Source organism: Anopheles aquasalis, chromosome 2, assembly GCF_943734665.1.
Source record: "Anopheles aquasalis chromosome 2, idAnoAquaMG_Q_19, whole genome shotgun sequence".
NCBI lineage: Eukaryota > Metazoa > Arthropoda > Insecta > Diptera > Culicidae > Anopheles > Anopheles aquasalis.
The window spans coordinates 68,645,647-68,673,146 of record NC_064877.1 but is presented as its reverse complement, the minus strand read 5'-3'; the positions used below and the strand labels follow the sequence as shown (position 1 = coordinate 68,673,146).

Sequence of the window (27,500 nt, the reverse complement as noted above, 5' to 3'; positions counted from 1 at the left end):
TAGTGGCAGGCGAAAAACGGAGGGTTGTGTTGAGCTGCTTGGCAAAACGAATGGGGTTGTTGTGTTGGGTGGTTTCTAGAGGTTTGGTGCGCGCACTGGTTGCTTGGCCACGCTTGCTTGTGTTTCGTTCAAATTACGCATCGCAGCAACCCGGTGGTGGTGCCGGTGTCGGTATGTGTCACCCAGCCGGGGTGGCCTGACCGGGTGATATCTCGGGTTATTGCTCACATTACCACCCCTTTCGCTCGGTTCCCCGGGCGGACAGTGAAATGCGGACACACCACACCAAAAGAGAGACCAAAACGAAATCTTTCTGCGAAGATCGTAGCAAGCGCTGGTTCAAGTGTTCGAGGTGAAAGGAAAGTTGTCTACGACGACGATAGAGAGTCCCGTTTCGTGGCCTTTTTTTTCCATCGACGCTACCATGGTTACCACCAGCGACCGTGGCGTGGCGGGGTCGGTGTGGCCTACAAAGCGCCGCAACAACAACGGCGTGGAACAACTTTCCACGCCAGGCTTTTCCCGGTGTTCAGGCGACTGGCCAACGTCAGTGGGTTCCAACACGCAATAGCACCAGGAACAAAAGGAAAACCTTCGGCTACGTGACCAATCGACCTACCTACACCCCTGCTCCTAGATCACATTTCGCCATCGTTTCGCCAGCTGACACCATCCGTTCTTCGCTCCCTCCTCCCTCTCGTCATCCTTCACGGCCTACTATGGGCCGATATACGCCAGTCCGGAAGATAAGATAACGGGCGCTAAAAATGGTCGCCATGAGTCGCGACCCCACGCTATCAATCGCGCGACCGGTGTGTTTTGCGTAAATGCTGCTTGCGTGGTCGGTTCCGCCCCGTCGTCCTTATCAAAATGCATTGCGCCACCTCGCACAGACTTGACGGCAGCAGCAGCAGCATCGGGCCCCGAAAAAAAAGGTGTTTTCTGTGTTGCGAAAGGAACGGAATTCCGCGATTGCATTAAATTGTACTTCGGAAAAAACGTGGCCTGCATGCATGCCTCTCCCAACATTGGGGTGACGGGTTGGTTAAGAATGAACACACGGGCTGGGGTTTCATTCTTCAGCCGCGCATAACAAGGCGCCCGTGGCGATCCCAAAGAGGAATCGGGCGAGCTGCTTTACTTTCGCCAATTAAGGTTCCTAATTAGCGTAGTTTCTTCGAAGAAGCTTATGCTCAGACTCAGACACAAACAACACACCACACATTCCAATGATTCATTAATGTCTTATTTCCTCCAGCCGTGCATCGTTAGTAGCAACAGCAGCAGCAGCAGCAGCAGCAAGTGAAATGTTTTCATTCCGGCGTGTTCTCCATTGAATGGAGTGCGAAAATTTCATTGAACCGGTTGCGGCGCGTGATTACGGTGCGTTGTGTATCCGTTGTGCAGTTCCGTCAATTCTCGCGAGTGTGCAAAGTACAATTCATAAATGTTCCATTCCGGCCATCCAGCACAGCTGCCAGTCAGTCAACTAAGATAGAACCAATCGCGGTGACGATTTGTGATTAGAGAGTGAAAATAGAAAATCAGAACGGAAGCAAAAGAGCTCCAGCGGAAGAGTGTAGTGCGTTTGTGAGTGACGAGTGTGCGTGTGCCCTCCAACCATGTTCCACGAAAGCTGCAAGGCCTACTTGGCCTACAATTAGCCGCAGCCGCACGGTTTGCTGTGATTGAATGGGCTGTGTGTGCGCCGCGTTTGTGTCTAGCAACCAGCAGTGTGAGGTGTGTGTCCGCCGCGGGGCCTCGTGAGCTTTTCTTAGCACATGAATCATCATAGTACCCTTCGCTTGGCCGATCGGTAGAGTGTTCGAGCGAAACGGAACGTGTGCATCTTCGGAGCGATTCCGTTCGCGGAGTTCGTTAGTGCGTCATAAGTTAACAATAAGTTAGTGCGAGTGTGTTTTTTGTCCGTAGATTCCGTGGTGCAAAGCATGAATTCGCTTGGTTCGGTAACGACGGTGTTACCACCGGTGGCGGCCACCGGTGTCACGGTGATGCACATTGGCGATTTGTTACCATCGTCCCCCCAGTCGCTTCTTCACAAACCCGACGAACCGGCAGGACTGGTTGGTGGTGGCAATGGCGAGGAAGGAACACCGCCAACAACGACCATCCTTGTACCAGTAGCAGCAGCAGCAGCAGCCGGTAGTGAACATCATCAACCTAGTGGAAGTGCCAGTGCCGGCACCATCAATGCCGGTCCCAATACGATGGCAGCGGTGGGAGGCGGCGTGGACATGGGTCCGGCCGGTCACGTGGCGACAGCCGCGCTTACCCATCTGCTGAACGCTTCCGTACAGCTGGCGGCGGCTGCTGGAGGCGATGGTGGTGCTGGTGCTGTTGGCGATGGTTCCGGTATGCTGTTTGCCGGTGGCGTTCCAGTGGGACCCGTGGCCGCCAACGCACCCATCTCCACCATCCACAAAAAGTGTCCGTACAGCTCGCAGTGCTACCATCACCACCATCACCATCATCATCATCTGCATGTGGCCAACCATCAGCAAATGGGACAACAGCAGCAACAGCAACAGCAACAGCAGGCGCTGATCGCAGCCAATGCTCGATCATCGACAAATACAACCCATCATCGTCGTCATCATCCGTATGCGGTGCTCCAGCAGCAACAGCAGCACCTTCACCAACAACAACAACAACAACAACAGCATGGATCATCTTCCCGAGGTTCAGCATCAGCGTCCTGTTCCTCCGCTTCATCTGCCCCATCCGCACTATCGGCGATGGGGCAACGGCAACGGGATGCGATCTCGGCCAACGTTGCCCTACCGCCCGCCAACGCGTCCGTCGTTGCCGATCGGTACCTGCTGATGGAGCAGATCGAGGGCAACAATGTGTATCGCTGCTGTGACATCCAATCGCACGAGGAGCTGGTGTGTAAGGTAAGCCACTTGGCGCGCTGTTCGCCCTTACCTGGCCACCTGGAGGCCGCAAGATGCGTTGCTACCCGTCTCTCCAGGAGCGTCTTGGAAGCCCAAAAGGCCTGTTGCGTCGTAATACGTCTAATCCCCGCGGCTAGAAAGGGGACTGCGACAGGACACTTTACGTCTTGCAATTTGCCTGCAGGCATATTCGTTTATGACCATCCATGAGGATCACAGTGGGAGATTGATTGTTCTGCACATTACCCTGCCCTGTTAATGGAGTGTCCCATTAGGAGAACGGTTACAGGATTGGATTTTACGGATCTTTTTAATGTAAATTCAAAATATGGACAGGACATTAAAGGACAAAGGCACGGATGCGAATAGTTTCGCATTGTTAACCACCCTTATGGGGCCTTCGTCATAAAACGTTTCAACGTGCAAAGCAAAGGCGGGGTACGGTTGCTTCTAGTGTGTTTAGTTACGAGCTCACTCCACCTTTGGGTGAGGGGTGGGGAGAATAGAATGACTCATGGTACAATCGAATCGCGATCGCACGTCACAACGTGACACCCCGCTAATGCGCAGTTACTTTACGTTATCTCGCTTTGAAGGAGGCAAACGTACTTACCTCACACAACCATCGTACAGTCACAGTCGCTGTTTAAATTCATCTTCACCATCTTCGCCGTCTTTTTTTTTGCAGATAACGAAAAATCCGTGCTTCAACCTGCTGACCGCACACTTCCGCCTCGAGAACCATCCGCACGTCAACTCGCTGCGTAAGGTCGTCCAGGGCCACAACCAAACGTATCTCTTCTACAGCCCCTCGAAGGTAAGCTCCGTTTGCGCCACCTTGTGCAACACCCCCGCCCTATATTGACCAATCCTATCACTTCTTCTCGACTTCTCGGGTTTGTAGGGTGATCTACATTCGTATGTGCGCACGCGGAAGCGGCTCCGGGAGCCGGAAGCGCGCCGACTTTGCCGGCAGATGTGCGCCGTCATCAAGAGCTGCCACGAGCAGGGCATAGTCCTGCGTGATCTCAAGTTGCGGAAGTTCGTGTTTGCCGACAGTGAGGGGTAAGTGTGCGTGTGCTTGTGCGCGCTAAGGAATACCAATACCGTACATAGGCAGATAAGATTGAACCAGCGTAGGCGGACACTGGTCCGGTTTTCCGTCGCCCAACCGATGCGTTTGCTAAAACCTGCACCAACAAGATGGTGCTACGTTTGCGGTGGATGGGAACAGAACAGAACACCCCAGACCAGAACGCGTCACCATTGGTGAACGTGTTTCGACCGCGCGCTCGAGCGGCGGAGCCGTGATATGGAAACTTGTTTCAATCCCGATCGTGACCACTGATGATCGGTGGCGTCACAATTGGTGGTGTCGTCGGACGACGCGCTTGTCATGGTGATATGGCGTTCCAAGGACGCAAGCGACAAGCGTCGCCAGATTGGTACACGCCATTCGTCGTGGGTTTCGCCTTATCTCTGACGTAGCGCTGTGTGAAGAGGAGCGGGATTAGGTCTAATTTGCAACATGCTGCGATAAGGTTGACGGTGGTTGACCATGGTGTGTAGTGGCCATGGTGTAACGCGGTTCCATTTAAACTACACCTATCACGCATACGGAGAAGGTGTCAACTCGTTAGAAATTGAAGATACTAGACAGTAAGGGTTGGGATTTAAACCCCTCTCTGGGGGCGAGAAATACCAATGCTCTCGAGGGTGTGGTCATTGCGAAGGAATTCTCTGGAATCGACACGATACGGGTTTGCCAAGGCGGGAAACCGCACTATCAACCGACACCCGATCGAGGGTCGATTGTGAAAGATTGCCAGATCGGCCTTCCGGATATATGGTATGAGCCGGGAGTGTGGCCATTCCGTAACAACGTAACCACAGCTCCACCACCGGATACCCCGTGATCGGGTGGACAAACAGAACGCAACGTATTTGCTAATTTCAAATCATAAACGCAAACAGTCGCTTCCCACGAATCATGGGCGGGGGCGGTGGCGCTACTGTTGCTGGTGGTGGTGGTGGTGGTGATATGTCCTCCTACAACCATGGTGTACCATTTTATCATCAAACCCCGTACCTCTCCGTAACCCCGTAACCCCGTACCCCCTTTCCCCTCTCACATCAATCTGCCTTCTCGGTTGCAAATTGAGATCAGAGTGGTGTTGTGGTTGCGGTTGCGACCTCCCACAGAGACCTCTACGGTTGCGATGCTGGCCTATTAGTGGCCACTGGCACTAGTGTTCACCATTGTTTTGAAGGTTATGGGAAGCTGTGTGTGCGGGGTACAAGCACTTCGACAGCAGATCGCAAAGCAGAGTATGGCCGTCGCGGCTGAACACAAGATCACGTTCTCGGAGCATAATTGCCAGGTATGGCCCGGCCCGGCCCGGCCCGGCCCGGCCCGGCCAGCCACAGTTAGCGGGGGCGCGTGCCCGTACTGTCCGCGGTAACCTCGTTAATGCTCTCATGCGGTGCGAGTGAATTGCCAAACACACGATTATTGCTTGCCCCGGAATGACCAATCGGCAGAACCCGCAGCCCGCCACTAGAATGCCAGCGATTGTTTCCGGCCGCACTTCGGATCCAGGAGCTCAGGATCACTGCGCAATCGAGAGTCGTGGTGCTACTTGGTTAAAACAGTGGTCATGCACGATCTCCCCCCCTCCATTTTTCTGGTGGTCGCTCCACAATCTGTTGCGAAATCGATGCGCACCCGTTCCTCCCCCCGGATGGTAGCCCGGGATTTTTGTCTCAAGGTCCCATGCGCAAGCCATGCGAGACGATAATTGTAGTGTCGGGTGCGGCAGCGCGTGCTGGAAATTAGGACGAAGGGATTGATCGCATCTCGTTGCCCCCTTGAAAACGACCTTCCAAATCGAGGAGGGATCGAGCAGACCCAACGGAACGCGTTCTGACCCTTTCCTTTTGACCGGAATTGCGAATGAGGTGTACGCGTGTGCGATCCACGCTGTGGTTCCGGTTCCCGGCTAGCCTGGCGTTCCCTACGAGAGATTTCGCACGCAATTCGCGCACGCTTGGCACGTGTGCTCCTTAGGCGGCTTCTCCTTAGTCTCCTTGGTCGGTGGTGGCAGCGGCCATTACATAGCACACATTACACGGTTGAGAGCGTCCAAGGTGGGGTCCCACCGGTGACCATTCATCGTGCAGCCGAGCTCGGTGATCGCGGTTCTTGGCACGCGTTTGGCACGCGGTTCCGACGAGGGTTCTGATGTGATGGATGCTCCGGAATCGTCGTCGTCGGATTTATGTTGCGTGACTACCGTCTTTGGGGTGCTGCTTCCCCTTTATGAAGCTCTCTCTCTCGGTCTCTCTCCTTCACATGATCGCGTGGCATATTGATATTTTTGCTCAAGGCACAGGTTCTCCGTTCGTCATATTCTCTGCAGCGTATGGCAAGATCGTCCGCTCGTCGTCGCCACGTCGTCGTGGTAAATTGCAAACGACTCGTTAAATGCTCGTCTGGCCCTGGGGTGCCGCTGTCTCACAACTGTATGCGTGTGGCGAACTGGAACACTGGAACCTTGAAAACTATGGTTCAATGAGTAGTGAGACCCGCTCCCCTGTTCAGCTCCGCAATATGCTCACTCGGCCGGCTGGGTGGCTGGCTGGCTGGCTGGTTTTGGGTTGCGCTCACCTTTTATGTTGTCATTGTCCGTCGGCACCAGCTCTCGCACGCGGTCTCGTGTGCTCTGTGGTTTCGTCGGATTAGCGAGAGAGCGAGCCTGGTTGGCGTCCACTCCGCTACAATACGCGTCGCGTGGCGACGGCTGATTTCTGCCCAAAAACCTTCAGTGAAACACAATGAATTGCACACAGAGAGCAAAACGCGGTGGTGCGGCCGTGATGATGGTGGTGGCTGTGAGAGCGCTTACTGCCCTCCTTCTTTCGAACCTTTACCATATGCTCTATGACCTCAATCGGGTGACCACAATAACGAGCATGTGCACCGCAGCGGGAACAGAAGCGAGGCGAGGGTGTGGAAGTGGAAGTGTGCTACCTCACATTCCCTTAGAGACAACCGAGCGCAGCTAGTTTGCGTCAGCAGCAGCAGCAGCAGCAGCAGCGGCCATCACCCGTTGATCACACCGGTTGGGTGTGGCATTGTATCGCAGAAGGACGAGAAGGGATTGAGACGGATTAATTTGAAACGCACGCACTGGAACTGTACCTAAAGCGGGAGGTTAAGAATCGATCGTTAATGTTCTAACGATCGATCTAGTCGATGCAAAACAGATGGCGTGACATTTGCGATCTTTCGATGTTAATCCAATGTTTAAGGTGCATCTTGTGCTGTCGAGGTGAGCCGAGCGACATCATTTGATCCGCACAAGATCATTGGTTTCTTTTGCTGTAAATTGATCTTGTGGTGGAGTAGTCGCTGTCTAGCATCATTAGAACCTCCTGGCATTTAAATCTCGACAACACAGAATCTCCATATCGTTCCACGAATTGATATCGGAGACCACTCATGCAGGGGTCCGGTTCTCGTTCGATGAGACAGATCAGTTGCACCGCATCAGTAGTGAGCACACCGTGAACGATTTCGCGCACAGCAGCAACAGCAATCCCCCATTCAACCAACGACGACTACGACAACCGGTTCGCCGACGAAACACGTGTTGCAACGGTGACATTGGGACGGCGACGACGCGCGCGCGCTCGCACCCCACTCTCTCTCTCTGTTCTCATGCCGCCTGCGCCTGCCTGCGTGTATCGTAATGCCAATCTGCCTCGTAGTAGTAACCGGGTGGCTACTACACAATCTCTCTCTCTCTCTCTCGCTCTCTCGCTGTGTCGTGATCACTAACACACTAGTCGATGCGAACGCACACGCAACCTTTTGAAGCCGCGAAACACCGTGTGCCGGCCAATACACGCCGCACCGATCGACGTGCCGCTGATCTACGACAGAGTCCGGTTGTGAAGCCGCACTCCATATCCCCCCCCTCCCCGTGTATTGCGCGAGGTCACTCCTCTACACATTGTGTTGCTGCTGTAGTGGCGGCTACTGGCATTAGAGGACCGCTGCGTGGACCGCTCGGACCGCACAAGATCTGGCTGGCAGCACCTTGGCTGGCTAGCAGTCTAATCTTCTCACCTCGCGCCCAACGCGATCTCGTGGATTTTTTTTTTTTTTTGGAAGAGAAGTAACCCTCACACCGAGAAGGGGTAGCGCGCCGCACGCTCGCGCACACTATCTCGCAATTGTTGCTTGACGTAATGTGCGCGCTGGGGTGAACGGTGTCTGATGCTGTGCTGTGTGCTGTGCTGATGATGATGATGATGATGATGCGGTCTGGGGTTTGGTCCGTTCGGGGTCTGCCTGTCGGTGGATGGATCCCCGGCTCGCTTTCGGCATTGCTGCTGCGGTGCTGGGCGTTGTGGTGCGGTCATTGCTGATGCAACATCAAGAACGGTCGCTCCGCTCATTAGACTGACCTTCGTAGCTGACCACCCAGCACCACCACCACCACCACCAACCAGGTGGGCTGGTGCGATGCCAAAGTGAACTAATTAGTACCCTTGAATAAATTAGCCTCACCCCAGGTGGGGGGCCATCGTGAGAGAGTTTGGTTCGGGCGAGGATGAGGATCAATATCGATAGTAGCAGCGGCAGGTCATGCTCCTCTCGAGAAAGACGCGACAGACGGACCAGCAGCGGCGGGGTGATGCTCAGCCAGAAGGACAAATTGCCATTCGCTCTGTCTGCTGCTGCTGCTGCCGTGTGCGTGGTGGTGTCACAGTGTGATGCAATCCGTGTGCTCTGTTTATATGGAAATCGTGCTGGCTCAATGTTTATTTACATACATTCTTTCCCTCTCAATCCTCCCTTTCTCTCACTCTCGGTGTGCGATTCGGTTTGGTGTGACGACGCTCTTTACCTGCTGTGAGCGCACGCCGCGCTAACCTTCGACTAATGCTGTTAGCGCCTGCTTAATTAGTTTGGCCAATGCGGTGCCTTCTCTCCGGACGAGAACATGCGTGGAGTGCGTTTTGGATGAAAAATTGCTCGTTTGGTGTTCGCATCGAATCCAAGTGGTTAAAAATAGTATGGAACACTAGATAAGAAGCCCGGAGGGGGGGCCGTTGAGCGATCAGATAATCAGTACGTGTCAGTTCGCAGCCGAGTCGATTAGTACGTTTTAACTACGACGCCTGTCGATGTGATGGTGTTTTGGGTCGTACGAGGTGATAAGTTTGTTCTTATTTCAGGGTCTTTAAGTCTGACGATCGAAGACGATAAATTCTATACACTTTATATTACAAAGATCGTAATTTCAACACAGTGTCTATCTCTAGAGATGAACTAACTAAATTAACTTATCTCATTATCGAGTGTTTCTTGGATTATAACATTCCTAATATTTGTATTGTGTAGCTTGTGCTTCTGTAAAATGAGTGTTAAGTCTACTAATTCAAAGTATTAGTAGCGTTCTAATGAGTAGAATAGACAGATGAATAATTGCCGCTACTACTACATCGTCTATTGCATCAAATTATTTAATTAGTCTTTAGTTGTTTAACAGTAAAACATCTTCTTATGACGTTCTATTGACCAAGCGGTGGCAGCGCCAGTTTGCTGCGCGATCATCATAATGATCGTCACCCTTAAAGAGACATCTGTGTGCAACCATCACATCAGGCCAAACTTTGGCATTTCGTCGTTTACCACATTTCATAATCTCACCGCCCTCTCTCTCTCTGGCACGCCGAAGTCGACTTGTTGGCTCACCAACCGCTAGCTAACTCTTTGCTTAGCTTCGGTATAGCTTTAGCTTTGGCTTCAGTTCAGTTTCAGGCCGCACCGACCTGGCTAGAATGCAGCTCCAACGTTCTGCTGCTGACGGTGTTGACGCAACAGTTGCATTTGCATACAAACTACATTAAAATGGCATCACCATCATCATCATCATTCTATCGCCCAGTATGGGTTCTTGATACTTCTCTCCGGGTGTATCTGCATCGAGAAAGCAGCGATCAACAATCGAACAGCCGGCTAACGCCGGGGCGAGGTGATGATTATGGTCTCTACCAATGGCTGTCCATCATCATCATCATCGCTGTCGTCGAGCGCACCATCGCACCATCGTCAGTTTTTATGGTCATTGGCGATGGCTTGCGATGTTGCTGCTGCTGCTGCTGCTACTACTACAAGACGATCATTAGGGGGCACTGTAACGGCTTCAGCTACTTCACGAAGGTCTCTGACTCCGCTGGGAGAAGCGTTGTGTTGACCGAGATCAAGACCACAAACCGACCGACCGACCGGCCTCTGTCCCACTTGAAACTTGCCGGCGCGACGACGGTGTTGCCTTTTTGGCTTGGGTGCTGGCTGACGATGACGCCCGCTGGCCCAGGGACGTTACCACCATATCCGAGTGGAAGTTGCAATTGCTGCTACTTCGTCTTCGGTCTTCGGTGTTGGCCCTGGTGGCGCCGCCAAATAAAAGCGTCTCGTCCCCACACACCGTCGTCATCCACCACCGGTCCGGAGGATCTAGTTCGGTGTGTCCGTTGGTCGCCGCGAGAGCGGCATTAGGTTGGCCGTGACCGAGATTTTGCCATTGGACCGCCAAACGAAGAGTCTAACTCTCGCGGAATCAGGCAGAGGGAGGGACAGGGTGCTTGAGAGCATTTAGAGCCCGCTGCCGAACACAGAACACACACACCGGATTGGTGATTGCACGGTGAAACTAGTCGGTGGTGGTCGGTAGTGGCGGCGGCACTTTGGAGGACACGATTGCTGCTCTGCACACCGTTGCCGCAACAAACAATCGTACACAACAATTGGATTGGCATTGAGCAGCGGCAGCAGCAGCAGCAGAACACGGCGCGGTACCCCCGGTCCCCCCAACATGACAGCTGGCCTCTGTCCCAGTGCTCCGGTGGCGGTCATCTTTGGCGTTGCAATGCTGCTGCTGCTGCTGCTGCTGCAAGAGAGAGATTACCGTGCGATCCGTTCCGTTCTTGCGCTCAATCAGCTTGAGCGCCACTCAAAATGGTACACGATCAAAGGGCAATTGGCCCTTGGAAAAAGGGCATCGCTTTAATCGCCAGAACCTTGGGAGCGATAATGTGGCGCATCGTGGTGCAGCGTCCGAATCGGTGGTTCGCGGTTGTCGCGGTCACTCTCTGTTCGCCGTCATTAATGTGGACGCGCAGGTTTTGCTGCTTTTGCGTGGACTGCCATCATCGATGAGCATTATTTATTAGATTAACAGTACTTAGTTTATTAGATTGCTTATTAGCGCGGGTACTAAGTGAATAAAGCAATATATAGAGTGGAAGGAATGGCAGCACCGGCTAACTGTCGATTCCAAATTGAATTAAAGTGCCTTACGGGAGAGGGTAGGTGAGAAGAAGTGCGACAGAGTGAGCAGCAGCAGCAGCAGGAATGAGGCAAAATTAGATAAGCTTAATTAAATAAGCATAAATTTAATAAGGACAAACACCGACGCACGCTACAAACACCGTACTAACACCGACAGATCATTTGCTGCTGCGTTTTGGGGCGGTTGGGAGTGCGACCGGTAAGGCCGGTTTGAAATCGAACCCAAACTGCCTGTGGTCATGGTTTGGGAATTAATTCCCGCTCCCGGAGCCCGCGGAGCGGGGCCTATCCGTTGCTTGATTTGATTAGAGTGTTATGCCATTGGGAGTTACTGTCATCAGTCATTTGGCCACCGATAGGATATCACTGGAAAGGAGAAAGTGTCAACAGCATTCCCACCAGCACGGTCCAACCAGACATGATCTTCGAGAAGTTGTTCTGCTTCTACTGCTGGTGGTGATCTGGAGCGAAAGGGTCCCTGGTTTCTCAGACTCCAGAAGCAACTTCACCCCGAACGGATGACAGAAAACCCAGATAAGAAACAGCCATTGCTGCGCGCGGAGAAAGCGAACGAGCTGGAAATGTGGAATCGAAAAATGAAATCCAAAAATCATGATCCTACACATGCCCCTACGGCAGCGCTGCTCGCGATCACATGCCTCCGGTAAGGGGCAGAGGATCGGTGGGAAAATCGTCACAGAAAAGAAGCCTCCTGGGCCACATCCTTCTGTATGTGTGCTCGCGCACACCCACCCGGGTTATCTGGAACACGGCATTCAACCGATCGTTATGGCGGTACTGCACCGTCTCTCTCTCTCTCTCGCGCGCTCTCTGCAGATGTTCAATCGATGCGTTCGTTTCTCAATCGATGCGTGATGCGTGATGCGTGGACCCCAGGTCCTGAGTCTTCCCACATATCGCTGTCCACAACGACGACGACGACACCGATCGACGACAACAACACGGCAATACACGTACCGTTTAGCGGTTTATGCCTTTATGATCTCGTTCTGGTGTGCGTGCGTGCGTATGTAATGCTGGCGGCTGGCAACAAGACGGCTCCGGCTGGCAGAGGGACCAAAGCGCACCCAATGCGCGTCCCCGTTCCAAGGTTTACCTTCCCAGCCTGAATTCGATATCTCGGGCGAAAGAGCGCAAACAACACGGAGCGAAGAAGCAATACGGAACAACACGCACACGGAAACCGTGTCCGCGAGTCCTTTTATACCTGGCACACCCGAGGAGATGGCCGCGCACACCGGAGAGAGGAGGACCGGAGCCTTCTGGGTTGGGTTCTTTCTTTGCCCAGGTCAGGGATACGGCCTGGTGGCCCCTTTTCCTTTTTGCCCGCCATGGGATCGACGTTGGGTTATCGTGGACGCGCTGGTGCCGTTGTTGTGTTGTTTGTCTACCTCCAGAAGAGGGACGCACCACCACCAAACACCCTCAACTACCTTCGCGTCCCATATGTTGCGATTCCGTTGGCTCTTGCGCCGAGGAAAGGAAGCGGTACAAGCGGCGGGCAGCCGTTGTAGGAGTAAAGCAAGCGGCTGCCTGGCTTGGCTGCCTGCGTGCCTTGTTCTCGATCCCGATTCCGATCCCAGCTCGATCCGGCCAAGGGATTCCAGGACACGGTTGACTAAATGATCTAATGCGGGGACCCCGCAACCCAATCCAATACAATCGGGCCCTTTCGAGGATTCCAATTTTCTCCCAGAATAAGGGAAGCCACCGTGTGCGTGGTGGTGTGCGGGTTGCCGACGATGGGCCTACCTGAAGGCCCGAAGGCGGTGGACGACTTGATCGAGTTGCTCGATGTTCGATTGTACGATCGTGTCCTTTTTGGACCTAATACACTCCTGCTACCTACCTACCTGCTGCTTGTTGCCTGTGTGCCCTGGTGGTGGTGTGCAGGGGGTGCACAGGACGTTTGGACAGATGCGCCCAGAGTGCACCCCAGAGGTAGCGGGGGATATTGAAGATAGAGAGAGAGCCGACTCTGTTGGTCTAAGCCACAGGAAGCGCTGGAAGAGAAACGCACAGGCAGGCATCTGCTGCCACCGTGCATAAAGTGGATCATCAATCGATCCGAACCGACCGACCGACCGAGAGTGTTCCAGCGCTTGCAGCACATCCGGTTCCTGTTTAGATAAAGTGGAACCGATATGGACGGAAGTCTATATAAAAAAAGGGGTTTATATGATCCGAACCGGGAGCTTGTTAAGATTTACTTTGTCTTCCACGTTCCTCTCTCTTTCTGATGCTCGCTTTCCATACCCTGCAAACGATTGTTCCTCATCTGCCAGTCGATGCGTGTTAATTCGAGCTTGTATAAGTCACTTCGTATCGACGAATGTGTCGCCTATTTACCACCAGTTCCTCCTTTCTCCGCGCTCCGCTCCGGATCGCGTTGTTCAATCGGGTTTCCATGGATTTCCTGGTGTTTTACCACACCAGGAACACCAGGCGCATTACTTTTAAGGAAATATATGTAACGTACGCACCTCGTTCGGAGGAGTGATTGCATTGCAATGACGATGGCGTCCGGCATATCGTGTAGTGTACGCTCAACGCTCATTGTACGCACGCAACTAATCGGAGTTATCTAATAAACCTGTGCACCAGGAAGACAGACTTCAGTAAAGTCTATCAGTCAGTGGTGGCAGTATGTCGGTGCTGTGCTCTCGATCAGCTCGGCCGACGCACCAGCCAGCGAGCAGACGCCTTGGTAAACACGACACGGAACCATCGCTCGATGGCGGTAGCTCTCAGGACAGTGTCGTGCGATGGAATCATGATTTACCCCCCCGCGGAGAGTGCGTTACTTGCGACAATGTGTACACTGCCTCGCTGTAGCTCTCTCTCTCTCTCTCTCTCTCTCTCTCTCTCTCTCTCTCTCTCTCTCTCTCTCTCTCTCTCTCTCTCTCTTCCTACCTGCACTCCGAAGAAAGTCATTGTGTAACGAGAATGCGCAAACCGGTGGTACGATCGGTCACAATGCAACAACCAACGCCAATACCACCCCCGGGGGGTCCGGGGACCTACGGTATACGGTTGGTTGGCTTGCCCCGTTCAGGTCTGTTCAGGTCTTTTCCCGGACTTTTGTTTGGTTTTGCAATGCGCACAAGCTACGGTGCGATCGGCTCGAGAGCGCGGTCGAGGATCAGCAGCCTGCGCGCACCGGGCATAACTTTCTCGGCTCGTGTTGTGCTCGCTGCTTACGTGTCTCGACCGGCACCAGCAGCAGCCAGTTTCTTTCACCTTTCTCTCGCACTGGTTTGGCAGCGAAGCGGATGCACGGCGCGCGCGCGCCCGAGACATAACCGCCATCGTTGTCTTCCTTGTATCCACCCCAACCGGAGACATGATCGTTCACGATTGCTGACTCCAACCACCATAATGGATGATTTGCGGCGGGGGGTGGGTAGAGAGAGATTATGCGAACGACAGACGGAGCTGCGCTGCGCTGCCACGTTGTCTCTTCCTGGTCCGCACGAAGTGGAGGCCCACAGCATGGAATGTTGGTTGGTGGAAAGATTCCACCTGAAAGAGACGAACAAAGACGCGTGGCGTGTGATGATGGGCTCCGGTCATTCAGCGATGACTAATGCACCGAAAATGGCTCGAAACTGTGTCTGCTGTGGCGTGGCGAGAAGGAAATGCAAGGAATTTCCGGCCATCATCGTGTACACGTCATCGTAAAATGCATTCCGTTGGATGCGCTTCTGTGTTGTTGGTGCAGTGGCACGAGGTTTGGTTTTTTTGGGGGGAATGTGCTATCAACGAGAGCTTGTGTTTGTGTTTTGAGCCTTTTTTGTGTTTTGTTCGCGGTTAGTGGGGATGATTTTTAACGGTCATTTCAAAGCGAAATATGAATACCGTTTCATTTTGAATGCGGGCGTTCGAAATCAGTGATTTTTGTTGGGAAAAATAGCCTCAGAAGTATCAAATTAAATGGTTTGGTCTGCATTTTAACAATCCATTTACTGAAATTGATTGCAGTTTTTATTTCTCTAGTCGGATTTAATCGAATCTTTTATCAGATGGCAACAGACATTCCGCTAGACATTCTCTAACGTGTCTTTGTTTATGCTTTAACTCATCTACTCTTCATAAGATTCTAATACTTTCAGTATTATTGCAATTTAAACAAAATACATTGTGTCAAAAAAGTTCCGGGAATAGTCGATTTAAATCTGACTGGGCAATCAGATCGAGACGAGTTTTTTTCCCTCCGTTGGTACAACTGTCCTTGATTATTGTGCAAAGTTTGAACGGGATCGTGCAATCCGTTTACTTACAGCAGCTGGTTAAGTAAGTCGATGTCAATAGTTAGCGGCAATTTTTACTATGGGTGGCAATGGGAAGGCTGGTACTTTTTTGACACAATGTACACATATTAGGAGAAAGGATATCCTTACGTTTCTGGTTCTAATATTTTTATTATTTGCTGCAAATATGGCTATCCAGGGATTAGCTCTCACAGTTAGTGATGATTTATGTCTTTAGATTCGAAATGCAACGATCATTACTGTACCTAAGCGACCACCTGCGACGTTTCTGTTCTGCCACTGCCTACATACCATCGCGAGGATCCAGGACATCTTACAAAACATTCTCAAACGCCATCCTCCGTCCCCAACCGCAGTCTTCTAGACGCAATCTCTAACACGTGCCGTATGATTCAACGTAATTGCGCAAACGCGGCTTCTCGCACGGCTCCGATCGTAACGAAAACTGTTATACTGTCCAGTCCCGATCCGAGTCCGCCCATACATACACATACCGCTCCTTGGGGGCACATTGAAACCGCGCAATACGCTCGCAGCGCAAGCTGATCGTAAGGAGCGTGGCCACTCCGAAGCGGCCCCCACCGTCATCCCACCCATCAAGGTGGGCAGCAAAGATGCCGTAAATAGCCCTAACCGAGCGTCCAAAGACACACGACGTGGCAAGGAGGGGATCCATGTTGGTCAACGGCAATCCCCTGGACCACTGCTGGTGCGCGCGTGTTAGTGTCTTTTGGGGAGGGCAATATGGCATGCAACGAACTCCAATCGTTGTTAGCTGCTGCTGCTGCTGTTGCTGCTGCGGATCATCTCTATTCGTGACGTCCGGGGAGGGATTCTACTCATTAATAGAGGCCATTGGTCTCTACGAATGTGAGCGATTCTGAGATGATTTCGGCGCGTCCGCCTAGGCAAGCGGCCAGCCAGCCAGCCAGCCAGCCAGCTAGCCAGGGAGATGATCTCTGATCCACGCAGAATATGGAAGAGGAACCCTTCTCCGCCTCGGTGTGTGACCACGCGGCGTTGGTCACTTACTACGTTTTTATTTATAGAGACTCTCTTCCACTCTCTCTCTCTCTCTGCCTCTCTGCCTCTCTGCCTCTGAGACCACTGCAACGATCGTTTCGGAATCATTACCACATGCCCGGCACACCTTGGAGTGCCGGGCGTGTGTTTTGTCCGTGATTCTCGTTCTCTCCGAGCATGGCTAACCGGCATGATCTCTCGCACTGTAACACCGTTTTTACCGTTTTACCTCACACCACCCTCTGCCATACTTCATGGGGTAGTGTGTAGCTGTGTGTGCGCGCGCGCCCGCTTAGCCTTAGTGCTTAGCTAACCACCCGTCGTCGTCGTCGTCGTCATCATCATCGTCGCCATCATCGCGATCGTCGTCGATTTCGCCAACCACCACCGCGATCATGATCTCTCTCTCTCTCTCTCTCTCTGTCTCTCTCTCTCTCTGTCTCTCTCGTGTGCACCAGTATGCCACGCAATGCCACGCCACCCACGGGGGAAGAGTGGGTGGTCCGCGGTGTGTATGTGGAATGTTATTCAAAAATATTTAGCAATATTTAACGGATTGCGGCGCAATCATCGGCCGCAAGTGTCCGGACTCCCCCCCCCCCCCCCGCCCCTCCCTATCCGAGTCATTCGCACAGCATCTTCAGCAACTGTCGCGGCTTCCGAAAGGACAGCCGACCGGCGAGGATTACAAAATTCTAAGTAATGCCCGTGCGCCGAAAGGTGAAACGACGATCATAGGCAGTGACAGATCGTGTAAAAAGGAACGTTATGAACCGCCCCTTCCCCCCCTCCCGGGGGGCTGGGTGCTGCAACGAAACGCAGAAATGAATCAAAACTAAACAACTCTCGACGATGACGCGACACACAGGGGCACGCGCGCACGCCGCGATCGGTGGTGGCGGCGATGCCAGCACAACACATTCGGTTTGGACTATTTCACGTGCGCTGTGCGCCCAGCACAGGGATTGCATTAGCATGATGCAATGAGAGGTCGGCCTAATATACGGACCCCGCGATTGCCATTGCACAGACGGCACAGACGCGCGAGTCATGAGCTGGGTGCGCGCATGAATATAGAGTAGTCGTCGTCGTCGTCGTCGTCGTCGTCGTCGCGATGACGCTCTCGTCAAGGAGCGTTGCGTTATTCGTAGTTCGAGCTGGGAATGGGGTGTGTTTGAACTGATCAGCTGCAGCGATCGCAGTCTCTGTGATCCATCTACTAGGCCAGCCCCCGCCCGGGGGTGTGCTCATGCCGTGTACCTCGTATCCTTCTTCTTCGCTAGACGGCAGCCACCGCTGCAGCAACAGCAGGATTGCGTCCCGATCGCTACTGACGCCGACTGGGGCGACTGGCGTATATCGCAATCCTGTGAATGGATCTCTCGACATCCCATCGACATACTTATACACGAGAGTGTGTGCTGGGCGACTGGATGGATGCCTGGTGGCCACAAGGAGTGGACTGGGTTCGGTTGGTTGACAACTTTTCCCTCCCTTTCGCCCTTTCGCGTTCAACCATTTTGCGCGTCCAGCCAAGCCAAACACCTTCGGGACTCTGATCAGACGATCAATCCGGTGAATAGTATCCAATGAAGGGGAATGGACCGCGTGCCCTTGTTTGAGGCAGTTTTGTGCGTGTTCACTTGACTCGGCCACGAGTCTCATGTTTCATTATCTCTGCGTACACAGCGCCCAGTCGCAGAATTTAATGGTGCAATATACTTGATTAACAGCACACAGACATACACATTGCTCGTTCTCGCTCTCCGTTCTCCTCTCTCCGCTCCAATAGTCACAGTATTTCACAATTAGTGCGCAGATTTTGAAGCGCGATTTGAGCGGCGAGAACGGAACTCCCCGAATGGGCCGCGAATAGAATGTGGTTTGATTGTTTTTGTGCTTCTAGCGCTACGACGCGAGACAGCGCGCCACGCCACGCTACAACGCACACGTTCGATCAGTGGGGGTCGACCTTATGAGTAATTGGAGTACGATGCTTCTGCGATGAATCATTCATTCGGGAGAACCGGCGGAGGAAAACCAGCTAAGAAGCAAATACGTGGCGCTCAATTTTGAAACAGAAGGGTTCTGATAGATTGTATCACGATCGCCATTGGCGTCTGATGTAGATAATATTTAGTTGAATTGGAAATTAGTTGGAAGGAAGATGTTTGATTTAGGAAGCTATGAGCTTCGATGAGGAACCTGTTTGCTAAACATGTATCCTTTTATTCCCCTGGACACACTTCTTTATTTGTTATCTTAGAAACTACGAATAGTGCTTGGTATTCTGATGATTTCTTTCCATATGGCTATATTTAATTGAAAAAAAATCATTTCTTCTCGTTGATACCTAGCTAAATGCGTTGTAAAACATAACCTATATTGGTTAGTTCCCTGGTAAGCTTAGGTACCTGACATTGACTTGACAAACACTTGCGCAACGCCGCGTTATGGGTACATAATGGTTCAAAAATTAAAGTTGAAAGTTTAAAAATTAATAGTGCATGATAAAAAGACACCGGTAAACCGGTTCGCTTTCCAACCGCCTCGCCAAAGATACAAGCAAACCGTTGTGCATTGTGATCGAACTGATAAATGATTGAGTTTGCTGTGTAGCTAGCTACAGCCCAGAATTGCTTACCAAACCAGTTATGATTGAAGCTACTTTTGACACTTCGGTCTGTCTGTCCTTCGGGCAACGGTTACATGCGAACACGTGGAAAGTTGATATGCAAAATTGTTTCAAAAATGAATTTCAAACCCCTTCGCTTTACAATACCTGTTGCCCTCGTTGTGTTCCGCCTGATAAATGCAACTAATGCAGTTGCAGTGACGACCTTTCGGGAGGCGGTGTCATAAAAAAAAACAAACACATTTTTGGGGCAGAATTATTATCATTTTAGCGAGTCTCGTTACGAATCACACTGACTTGAAGAGCTGGTTCAGCCGGTTCTCAACAACAACAACAGCAAAACCAAACCCAAAAACGATCCTTCTTTGGCCGTTCGGTAGTTTGCACAGAAGATCAACAACCGCCTTAGCGCGCCCCCTTCTTCAAAATGCTCCGTCAGATGGTTTGTAAAACATTTGCTGAAAATGTAGAAATGCGTGCCGGCCAAAGCAAAGGTCCCTCGGACTCTGGTCTCTTCCGCGTGTGGCACGCCAGAACACGCACCCCTCTCATCGTTCACTCTGTATCATGTGGCACGGGTAGAGGGGCCAAGAGTGGTGCATGGTGTGATGTGTTCCAGGTGGAGAGAATTGCACAATATGCAAAACCGAGCAGCAGCAGCACCCTGCACGCGGCATCATTCCCTTCCCCTGGGCGAAAAAGTGGTCTGATAGTAGTCAGAAGTACAGTCACTTTATCATAAAACAACGTCACGAAGCGACATTGAAAAGGTAGAACGCAAATCATTCAATGAAATGGCGGCTAAAGAGTCCCGGTCCCCCGGGTCGGCTCGGTTTGCAATGCTAATGTTCTATCGCTGGTCGCTCGTTGACCTTTCCCTGGAACCGCCTGGCACACGAGAGCCACGATGAAGAATCGTGTCCTGATTTAGAATCCTATTTTTAAACCCTCTGTCGGCTCGTTCGCTCGCTGTCATCGCGAAAGCGAATCTGCAAGCCAAGCGTGTGCGGCCGTTGTGCAATCGCTCGCCCCTCGCCCTCGAGATCGAGTGTTATGGCACCTCGTCTCTTCTCGTGGGTGCTTCCTCTTCTTCTTCTTCTTCTTCTTCTTCTTGATCCGTCCGGTCCCGGGCTTGTGTGTGATGTCTGGTTTCCGGTCCAACCTACCCGGGCTGAGGTGCATACCGACGAGCGATGCGTTACGCGGCGACGCGACTCCGTTCCTCTTATCGAAGAGCTGCTACCGGTGGTCCGCGTGCTGCTATCGGCTGCGGGGGGAAGCAGGGCGAGTGAAGCTCATTTACATGACAACCAGACGCCACGTTTCACCTTCAGCGACGAACGACGCGCACGACGGAGCGAAGCTCTGCGGCGACCACCGGATATGGAGGAGGTGCGGTGCTGCTGCGGAGCAATAGAAGGTCTGGCCCGCGGCGAGGTTAATCGATGGCCTCAACCACCACCTCCTCCTGCTTGGTTTGGATACTGGCGGCTTCGCTGGCGATGTGCGTGAACGGCGGCGGCGGCGTTGCCGGAGAAGAAGACTCGTTTCTCTTCTGCTGCGTCGATCCGGTCTGCACGCGCGCGTGTGTTCGCTCTCGCTCTGTGGTAATGAAAAGTGGTTAATGTGTGAAACAAAAGGTGGCTGCGGGGGCGGGGGTGCGGACAAACCGGGCCTCCCATCACCACCCCGCTTGTTGTAGCCTTGTGATGAAACAAGCTCTCCTCAGCTTTGAAGTTTGGTTCAGGGCCGCATAGCTTCTCGCATAGGTAATACTCACCCCTCTCTCTCGCTCTCTCTCTCTTGCTCTCTCTCCATCGACCAGCCACCAGCCACCGCAGCGTCTTTGACTTTCTTCCACCCCCGTCACCAATTATCGTGACGCTGCCGAATGCCCTTAGCACCCCTTGCGCACCCCTTGTTCAAACATACACGCAGCAAGTGCTTGGCAGGGAAGGAAAAGAAGGTACATCGAAGGCGATTGCCTCACACTCGATCACCACCGCCGCCGTCGTCGTCGTCGATTGATCGATTGATCTTCAAATGTACTCCCGGGAGGGGTGGCACGCACGAGGGGGACGCGCGTTTGTCTCCGCGTGGCTAGCGTGTCTGTCTCTCGGTCGCATCGTCAGGGCCAGAGAGGAAGCGAGTGTGTTGAAATGCGGTTCGCGAGGCCACCGAGAGCTTTTTCCTCTCCAACCCTGGGGGCCAAGGAGACGGTCGTGAAATCGGTCGTGGTTTTCACAAGCCGACCGAGCGAGCGAGCGATCGAGCCCGGGTGTTTTTTAGTGTTTGATTTTTAGCAACGTTCTTCTTGAAGGACACATCACCTCCCCCTCGTACTCCACACCACCACCGATCGCGCAGCTCTGGTGGCGATTAGGTTGTCTGTCCCGTCACTCGATCGCTTTTCAAACGGTTTCATGGTTTTCCCAGCATATCCGACGGAAGTGAGGGACGGCCAGGGTGATGATCGATGTATCGATCCCGGGCGTGGGTGGTCTGGATCATTAAACTCACTCGGAAGGTGTCTTTTTCCTGTTCGCACTCGCATCGACCGCCCCGTTAATACTAATGATATATAGTTATGTGATGTTCCGAGGGTCGGTCGCACCAGGTTTTGCTAATTGATTTATTCCCGTTCTTCTCTCGCTCAATTGCAGAACTCATTTGAAGCTGGAATCATTAGAGGATGCGGTGGTGCTGGATGATCCGGCCCAGGATCTGCTGCAGGACAAGCGGGGCTGTCCCGCCTACGTGTCGCCGGAACTGCTGCGCACCAACACGTCCTACTCGGGCAAATCGGCCGATATGTGGTCCCTCGGTGTCATCCTTTACACGATGCTGGTCGGCAGGTAAGCATCAGCTAGGGTAGAGCTCCCTTCACCCTTCCGCCCTGTCAATTGGGATCCATTAGCGTTGATAATAGTTCTGCAAACTCACACAGTTCATCAAATCACGTCCATTCCTGCTGCTGCTGCTGCTGTTCGGTGTCAAATGATAATTGGTTTTTATGTTTATCTCTCCTGCTAACGATTGGCTGGCTGAATGAGATTACATTTGTCATTCAGACACAAACCAACCACCAACAAGCAACCAAACCGAAGGTGACACGCCGATCGAGCTTCACAAGGATCGAGCTGCGCATTGTTACGATCAGTCGCGCTTTGCCTACAGCAAAAAGCTACAAAGCTCAAACCTGCACGAACACGCAGAGCTCGTTGGCGATGCGATGACGACAACGGCGTGCGGTTGTGGTTGCGCGCTCGCGTTCACGTCGAAGCTTGTTTCTTCCCGGTTCTCGCAGCAGCATCGCAGTCTGGTCAAAGACGCGTGAACTCGATGCCACGAAATACCGCTAACTCTGTGTCTGTTGGTTCGCTCGTTAAACCTTGCTCTCGCCACACGGGATGACGTGATCCCGTGAGCGCACAGCGCGTTATTTGGTCAAGGCGCGCTTGGTGTGCCCCCGGGCGCGGGGGGATTCTTGACTGTGCGCGATCATTCTAGCGAAACCGTCACCCGGTTACTCATGTTTCGGTGTCATTCGCCGTTCGGTGGCACGTCGTTGGATTGATTAAATTGCTTCTCGAAGTCTCCTCCTGTTGTTTTGTGAGGCAGCAGTGACTCACCACACCGCGCACCGTACGCGGCTCTTGCGATGCGCAATTTACCTCGAACATGATAAGACCACTCTCTAACTCTTGAAGTGTAAATAAGTGGCTTATTGGCGTAGCAGCCGCACACAGCGTTTTCGCACGTAGATTGTTGCGAAAAATCATCATGTGCTCTCTATTGCCTACGAGAGACCAGCACACACCAGCAGAGGAGGCAATCGCATCTGCGTTGCTTCTGCAGCTTTCGCGAAATGTTTCACCCCCCTCCCCGGCCCGGGATGGCTTATTTCCGCGATTTTTGCTGGTTTCCAACTCTTCTTCTTGTAGAGGGCAACAGCCGCCTCCATTCGCTTCCGCGCATGATGATGATCGTGATCGTGATCGCGATGATGATGATGATGATCGCGAAGAAGACGTAAGAAGGAGAGGCAGTACGACCGCGCACAAAACCAGGAAAAGGAAGTGCAGAAAGAACAAAAGCAAAGCAATAAGCGCGCGCGACGTAAGACAACGGGCTGGCGGTGCTGTGTAGCAGCCACTTCCCTTCCCTCCGGGAGGCGCAACCTGCAAGAAACCTGCGGGACGGACAAGGAAGCGAAGGGGCGAGAATCGTAAAAGCCCGAAACGTTGGAAACGTGAAAGCAGCAGCAGAAGACGAAGTAAAAAAAACGGCAAATCTTCTATCCGTTGCGTTGGCTGCGCGTAAGCCTTTAACGGCGCGTGAGCTGTGTGCCTGGTCTTGTGTGCCACGCAGCAGCAGCAGCAGCAGCAGCAGCAGAGAGATAGAGAGAGAGGGCGCCGGAATGGGTGAGCTGGTGGGCCCATGTGTGGAGAAGAAGAAGGAAGAAACACTCGATCGCTGGCGAATGGAAAAGGCGTAAGAAGCCGTGGCGGCAGGTGCACACGCGACCACAATTTTTGTTTTTGGCTTCTTCCACCGGACGACCGGTGCGCCCCTGGCTTCCTCCACTCTGGTTCGGATCCTTTTCTTGTGCGGATATCCTTCCCAGCGAACGCGCACAACTCTTTTCAGCCGGATTGCTTCGCTGGGGCAGTGCATCCACAGCAGCAGCAGAGTGGTGCTGCACACACATCAACGGTTGTTGATCTCTTGGAGTGGTCGCGCGCGCGCGCTCGCTCGATCCCTCGCGATCACTTGTTGCGTGCGCGTGCGGTGCAGATCGCGCGCTTGATTGTGAGCCCAAGATAAACGCTTTCTAACTACCATTCCTTCGGTTCGGTGGTTGAAGGTAGGCGACAGCTATCGACTTTAACCTTGGGTGCGGATGCTTCACCTTTTGCGTTCTGATGACTCCAGGCAGCAACGATTCAACAAATTGGATTCCCTCTTCGCCTCTCGCGCTCCCCGTTGTTGATTGTTGGTCGTTAGAACCGCGCGAACGTGCACTCCGTCTAGGTTAAGGCCTCGTCAAATCGGCGCACCAGTCGGGCGTGCGACACACGACGACGGTGGTTGACAAGCGGAACAAAGCATCCGCTGAAGGAGAAGGGCGCACCCTGATGTAGAAATGTAGGTTGACAAACTGATAATGGAGTCAACGCGTCCGACGACAACCAAGACAACGAAGGTGACAGTGGTCGAACCGTTCCGGTTCCGTTTGTCGAATATTTGTATGCTCGATCGATGATAGAACCATCCAATCTTTCAACAACCGAGCTGTGCTGCCTTCCATGTTATTCAGGCGGTTATCGATCGCTCTGTTGCTTTTGTTGATTAGTTAAGGACTTTGTATTGAACACAAAAGTATTAATCGACATGGCAACGCTTCTCAAAGAATATGGCGATCTATGAGGGATCGTGGCATATATTCAGATCTTTTATTTGGTATTGCCACTAGCGGATTCATTGACATTATTGTCTAGACTATTCTCGGTAGCATTGTGCTCCTTATAAGGATCCTTTCGTATGGCATTATCTTCTGGGAATGCAATTGATTCTGGTAATGTAGAAATCGACTTAATATTGTTATGTGACATTGTTTAGTGACACATATTTTTAACATTTTTCCCAGAATGCTGATCCTTTCAAGAAAATTGTGTAATTTTTTTGGATCAATCGAAGCAAAACTGACCGAGTTACAGATTTTTTTAAATCCATGTTTCATACAAGGCTCCATGCAGCTCGCTACTTTCAAGAGCGTTTCCCAAAACCAACATTTTCAAAGTCGGTGCCCATCGTACCGTAAAAACTACTGGACCGATCGATTCGAAATTTTTAACAGATAATCTGTACATTTTTTGCCAGGTAGCCTCGTCGAGATTTCTTAAAAATTGATCATACGTTTTTTTAAACAAATCATTAAAAATCGTGTTTTTAGGCAAAATGGCAAAAAGCACCACTTTATCAACTTCAAAAGCCTGCCAAAACTCGAAAAATAGGAAATTCAACAAAAACTTGACGGGGCTACCTGGATAAACTTATAATCTATCAAAAGAATATTGATTTCTATTTTTTTGATTTGATTACGCACCTACGATGATCACAGGAAAAAGTACCTTTCCGCAGACGCTCCTTCATAAATTTGATGCCATGGATGAAGTTTTTAATCAATCTTCCCCAAAATAGAACGAAATATTCTTCAAAAGTTGTAGTTTAATATGCCATTCATTTGAAAGAATAAAGCGGAATGGTTACGTCACAAAAAATCGTCAAAAATTACCCTTGTTTTGGTAAGAAATTACCTTGAAGGGACATGATCGCTTATGAGCAATCTCTGTAGGACTTTCCTTCAACATTATCCTTCAGAAAAGGGAACAAGAGATGCTTCAATTGCTTAGCAAGACTAAAAATATTGGTATGGGTATTTCACTAAACATTTGGTACTTGATGAGCAATACTACGATCAAGTAGAAGATCAAGCAACTCAAGATCTATTCACGATAATGGTTACACCTTAAATAAGGATAAAGCGAGGATTGATGCATGGATGTCGAACTCAATTGTTTTTTTAAATTCGTTTGAGTTCGAACAAAAAAGTAGACAAAGCTCAGACCTTGTGAGTCACTTGCCCTTTCCAACATCGTTGCTGTGGTTGAACTGCATCTGGGGAAATGGTCCAGGTTGTTGTAAAAATCAAAAACTAGATCACCGCATCCCCCAGATTCGAAATCCTTGTTGCGCACGGATGCACACCGGAGTAGATCTAGATCCCGGCATGATGCACCCACGCTCCATAGATAAGCATCTGTTGCTGCATATCCATGCTGCCTTCGAGCCTTTCCTTTTAAATTGTTCCTGCTCGGCTGCTGCTGCTGTTGCTGTTGCCTTCTGGCGAGTTTCCATCCTTCCGCAGCACCACACTGTCGCTTCTCGGCATATCGGGACCCAGCCGTGATCCTCAAACGGCGAAAAGAAAGAGAAGAAGAAGAAGGCAATCGAGACAAACGGGCAAAGGACCGATCATCGGCAGATGTGTGTTTCTGCTTTTCCCAATTCCGACCGTTTTTTCCTCCTTATTTTTTTGTTGGATTTCTTCCTTTTTATGCGCTTCTTTCCACCACTCGATCTCGTCGAGTTGGTCTGTCGTGTTTGGCTTGCTTGCTGGCTTGACGCGGATGGACAGGACGAGGCCCAGGCCGTTCCGTGCCTACAAACTCACTCGATCGATCCCGCTTTGATAGGCAAGGACAGCGTCAGGGTGTGGCAGGCAGGCTGCACCATCTCTCCCCACTCCACTACTAGCCAGAAAAAGGATATAAAAACACTCTCGATCCTCATCCTTCCCTAGTTACTCCTCTCGTCCGCCTCCCGAAGTGGCAGAGAGCCGTGAGCGACAGGAAAGCAGCGAGATGATGCGTTCTGTGGAAGGTTCTGGTTCCCGGTGGCAGTGGGAAAGCGGCTGCTGCGCGTGAGCCAAGAGAACTATAGCGAGCAGCACAACAAGACGACGACGCTTTTTGAAACACATGTTGCTGCCTCGGCCCAGGGTTTCCTGTTGCCACAGAAGGAAGGCAAAGGATAACGGCGCGCTCTGCCACCAGAACACAACCAATCCTGCTTTCTCTCTCTCTCTCTCTCTCTCTCTCTCTCTCTCTCTCTCTCTCTCTCTCTCTCTCTCTCTCTCTCTCTCTCTCTCTCTCTCTCTCTCTCTCTCTCTCTCTCTCTCTCTCTCTCTCTCTCTCTCTCTCTCTCTCTCTCTCTCTCTCTCTCTCTCTCTCTCTCTCTCTCTCTCTCTCTCTCTCTCTCTCTCTCTCTCTCTCTTTCCTTCCTTTTTGGCCTGCCCGGGGTGCCATTTGGTGCAGCCATGATGCCATCCTGCAAGACTGCAAATGCAATCGGCGTGGCTGGATTTGTTGTGGAAAACGCTGGCGAATGGCCAGAAGGGGAGAAGAGAACGCCTCAAGGCGTACATCCAGGAGTGGATCTTCTTACGTGAAAGAGGGCGCAGTGGTTGGTGCGCTTTGTGCAACAAAAAAACACGCACAGGACATGCACCATGAATGCAATGCCGGAGCATCGAAGAGAGAGAGAGAGAGAACGGGCCAGTGCGCACATGCAATCAAGCCCCCGGGAGCCGGTAGCAAGGACTTTTGCGTAAAAAGGAGAAGAAGGATGTTGACCAGAGCCAGCCAGCGGTCCCGAGCGAACGCAAAGTTAAAGCGAATGGAGAGAAAATTATGGCTTTTCTTTTG

General features: G+C 51.9%; 1 protein-coding gene across 3 annotated transcripts in view; it reads left to right on the top strand.

Annotated features, from left to right (window-relative positions):
* Window positions 1-27,500, top strand: part of LOC126569466 (probable serine/threonine-protein kinase MARK-A) — a 31,735-nt gene that overhangs the window by 1,291 nt on the left and 2,944 nt on the right. For 2 of the 3 annotated variants that reach the window (XM_050226561.1, XM_050226560.1), the window contains exons 2-5: window positions 1,259-2,915; window positions 3,604-3,732; window positions 3,820-3,980; window positions 21,894-22,085. In XM_050226561.1, the coding sequence (XP_050082518.1) occupies window positions 1,950-2,915; window positions 3,604-3,732; window positions 3,820-3,980; window positions 21,894-22,085 (1,448 nt within the window). In that variant the 5' untranslated portion in view covers window positions 1,259-1,949. Of the gene's footprint in view, window positions 1-1,258; window positions 2,916-3,603; window positions 3,733-3,819; window positions 3,981-21,893; window positions 22,086-26,596; window positions 26,801-27,500 lie in introns of those variants that run through there. The other variant, XM_050226562.1, reaches the window with a different exon arrangement.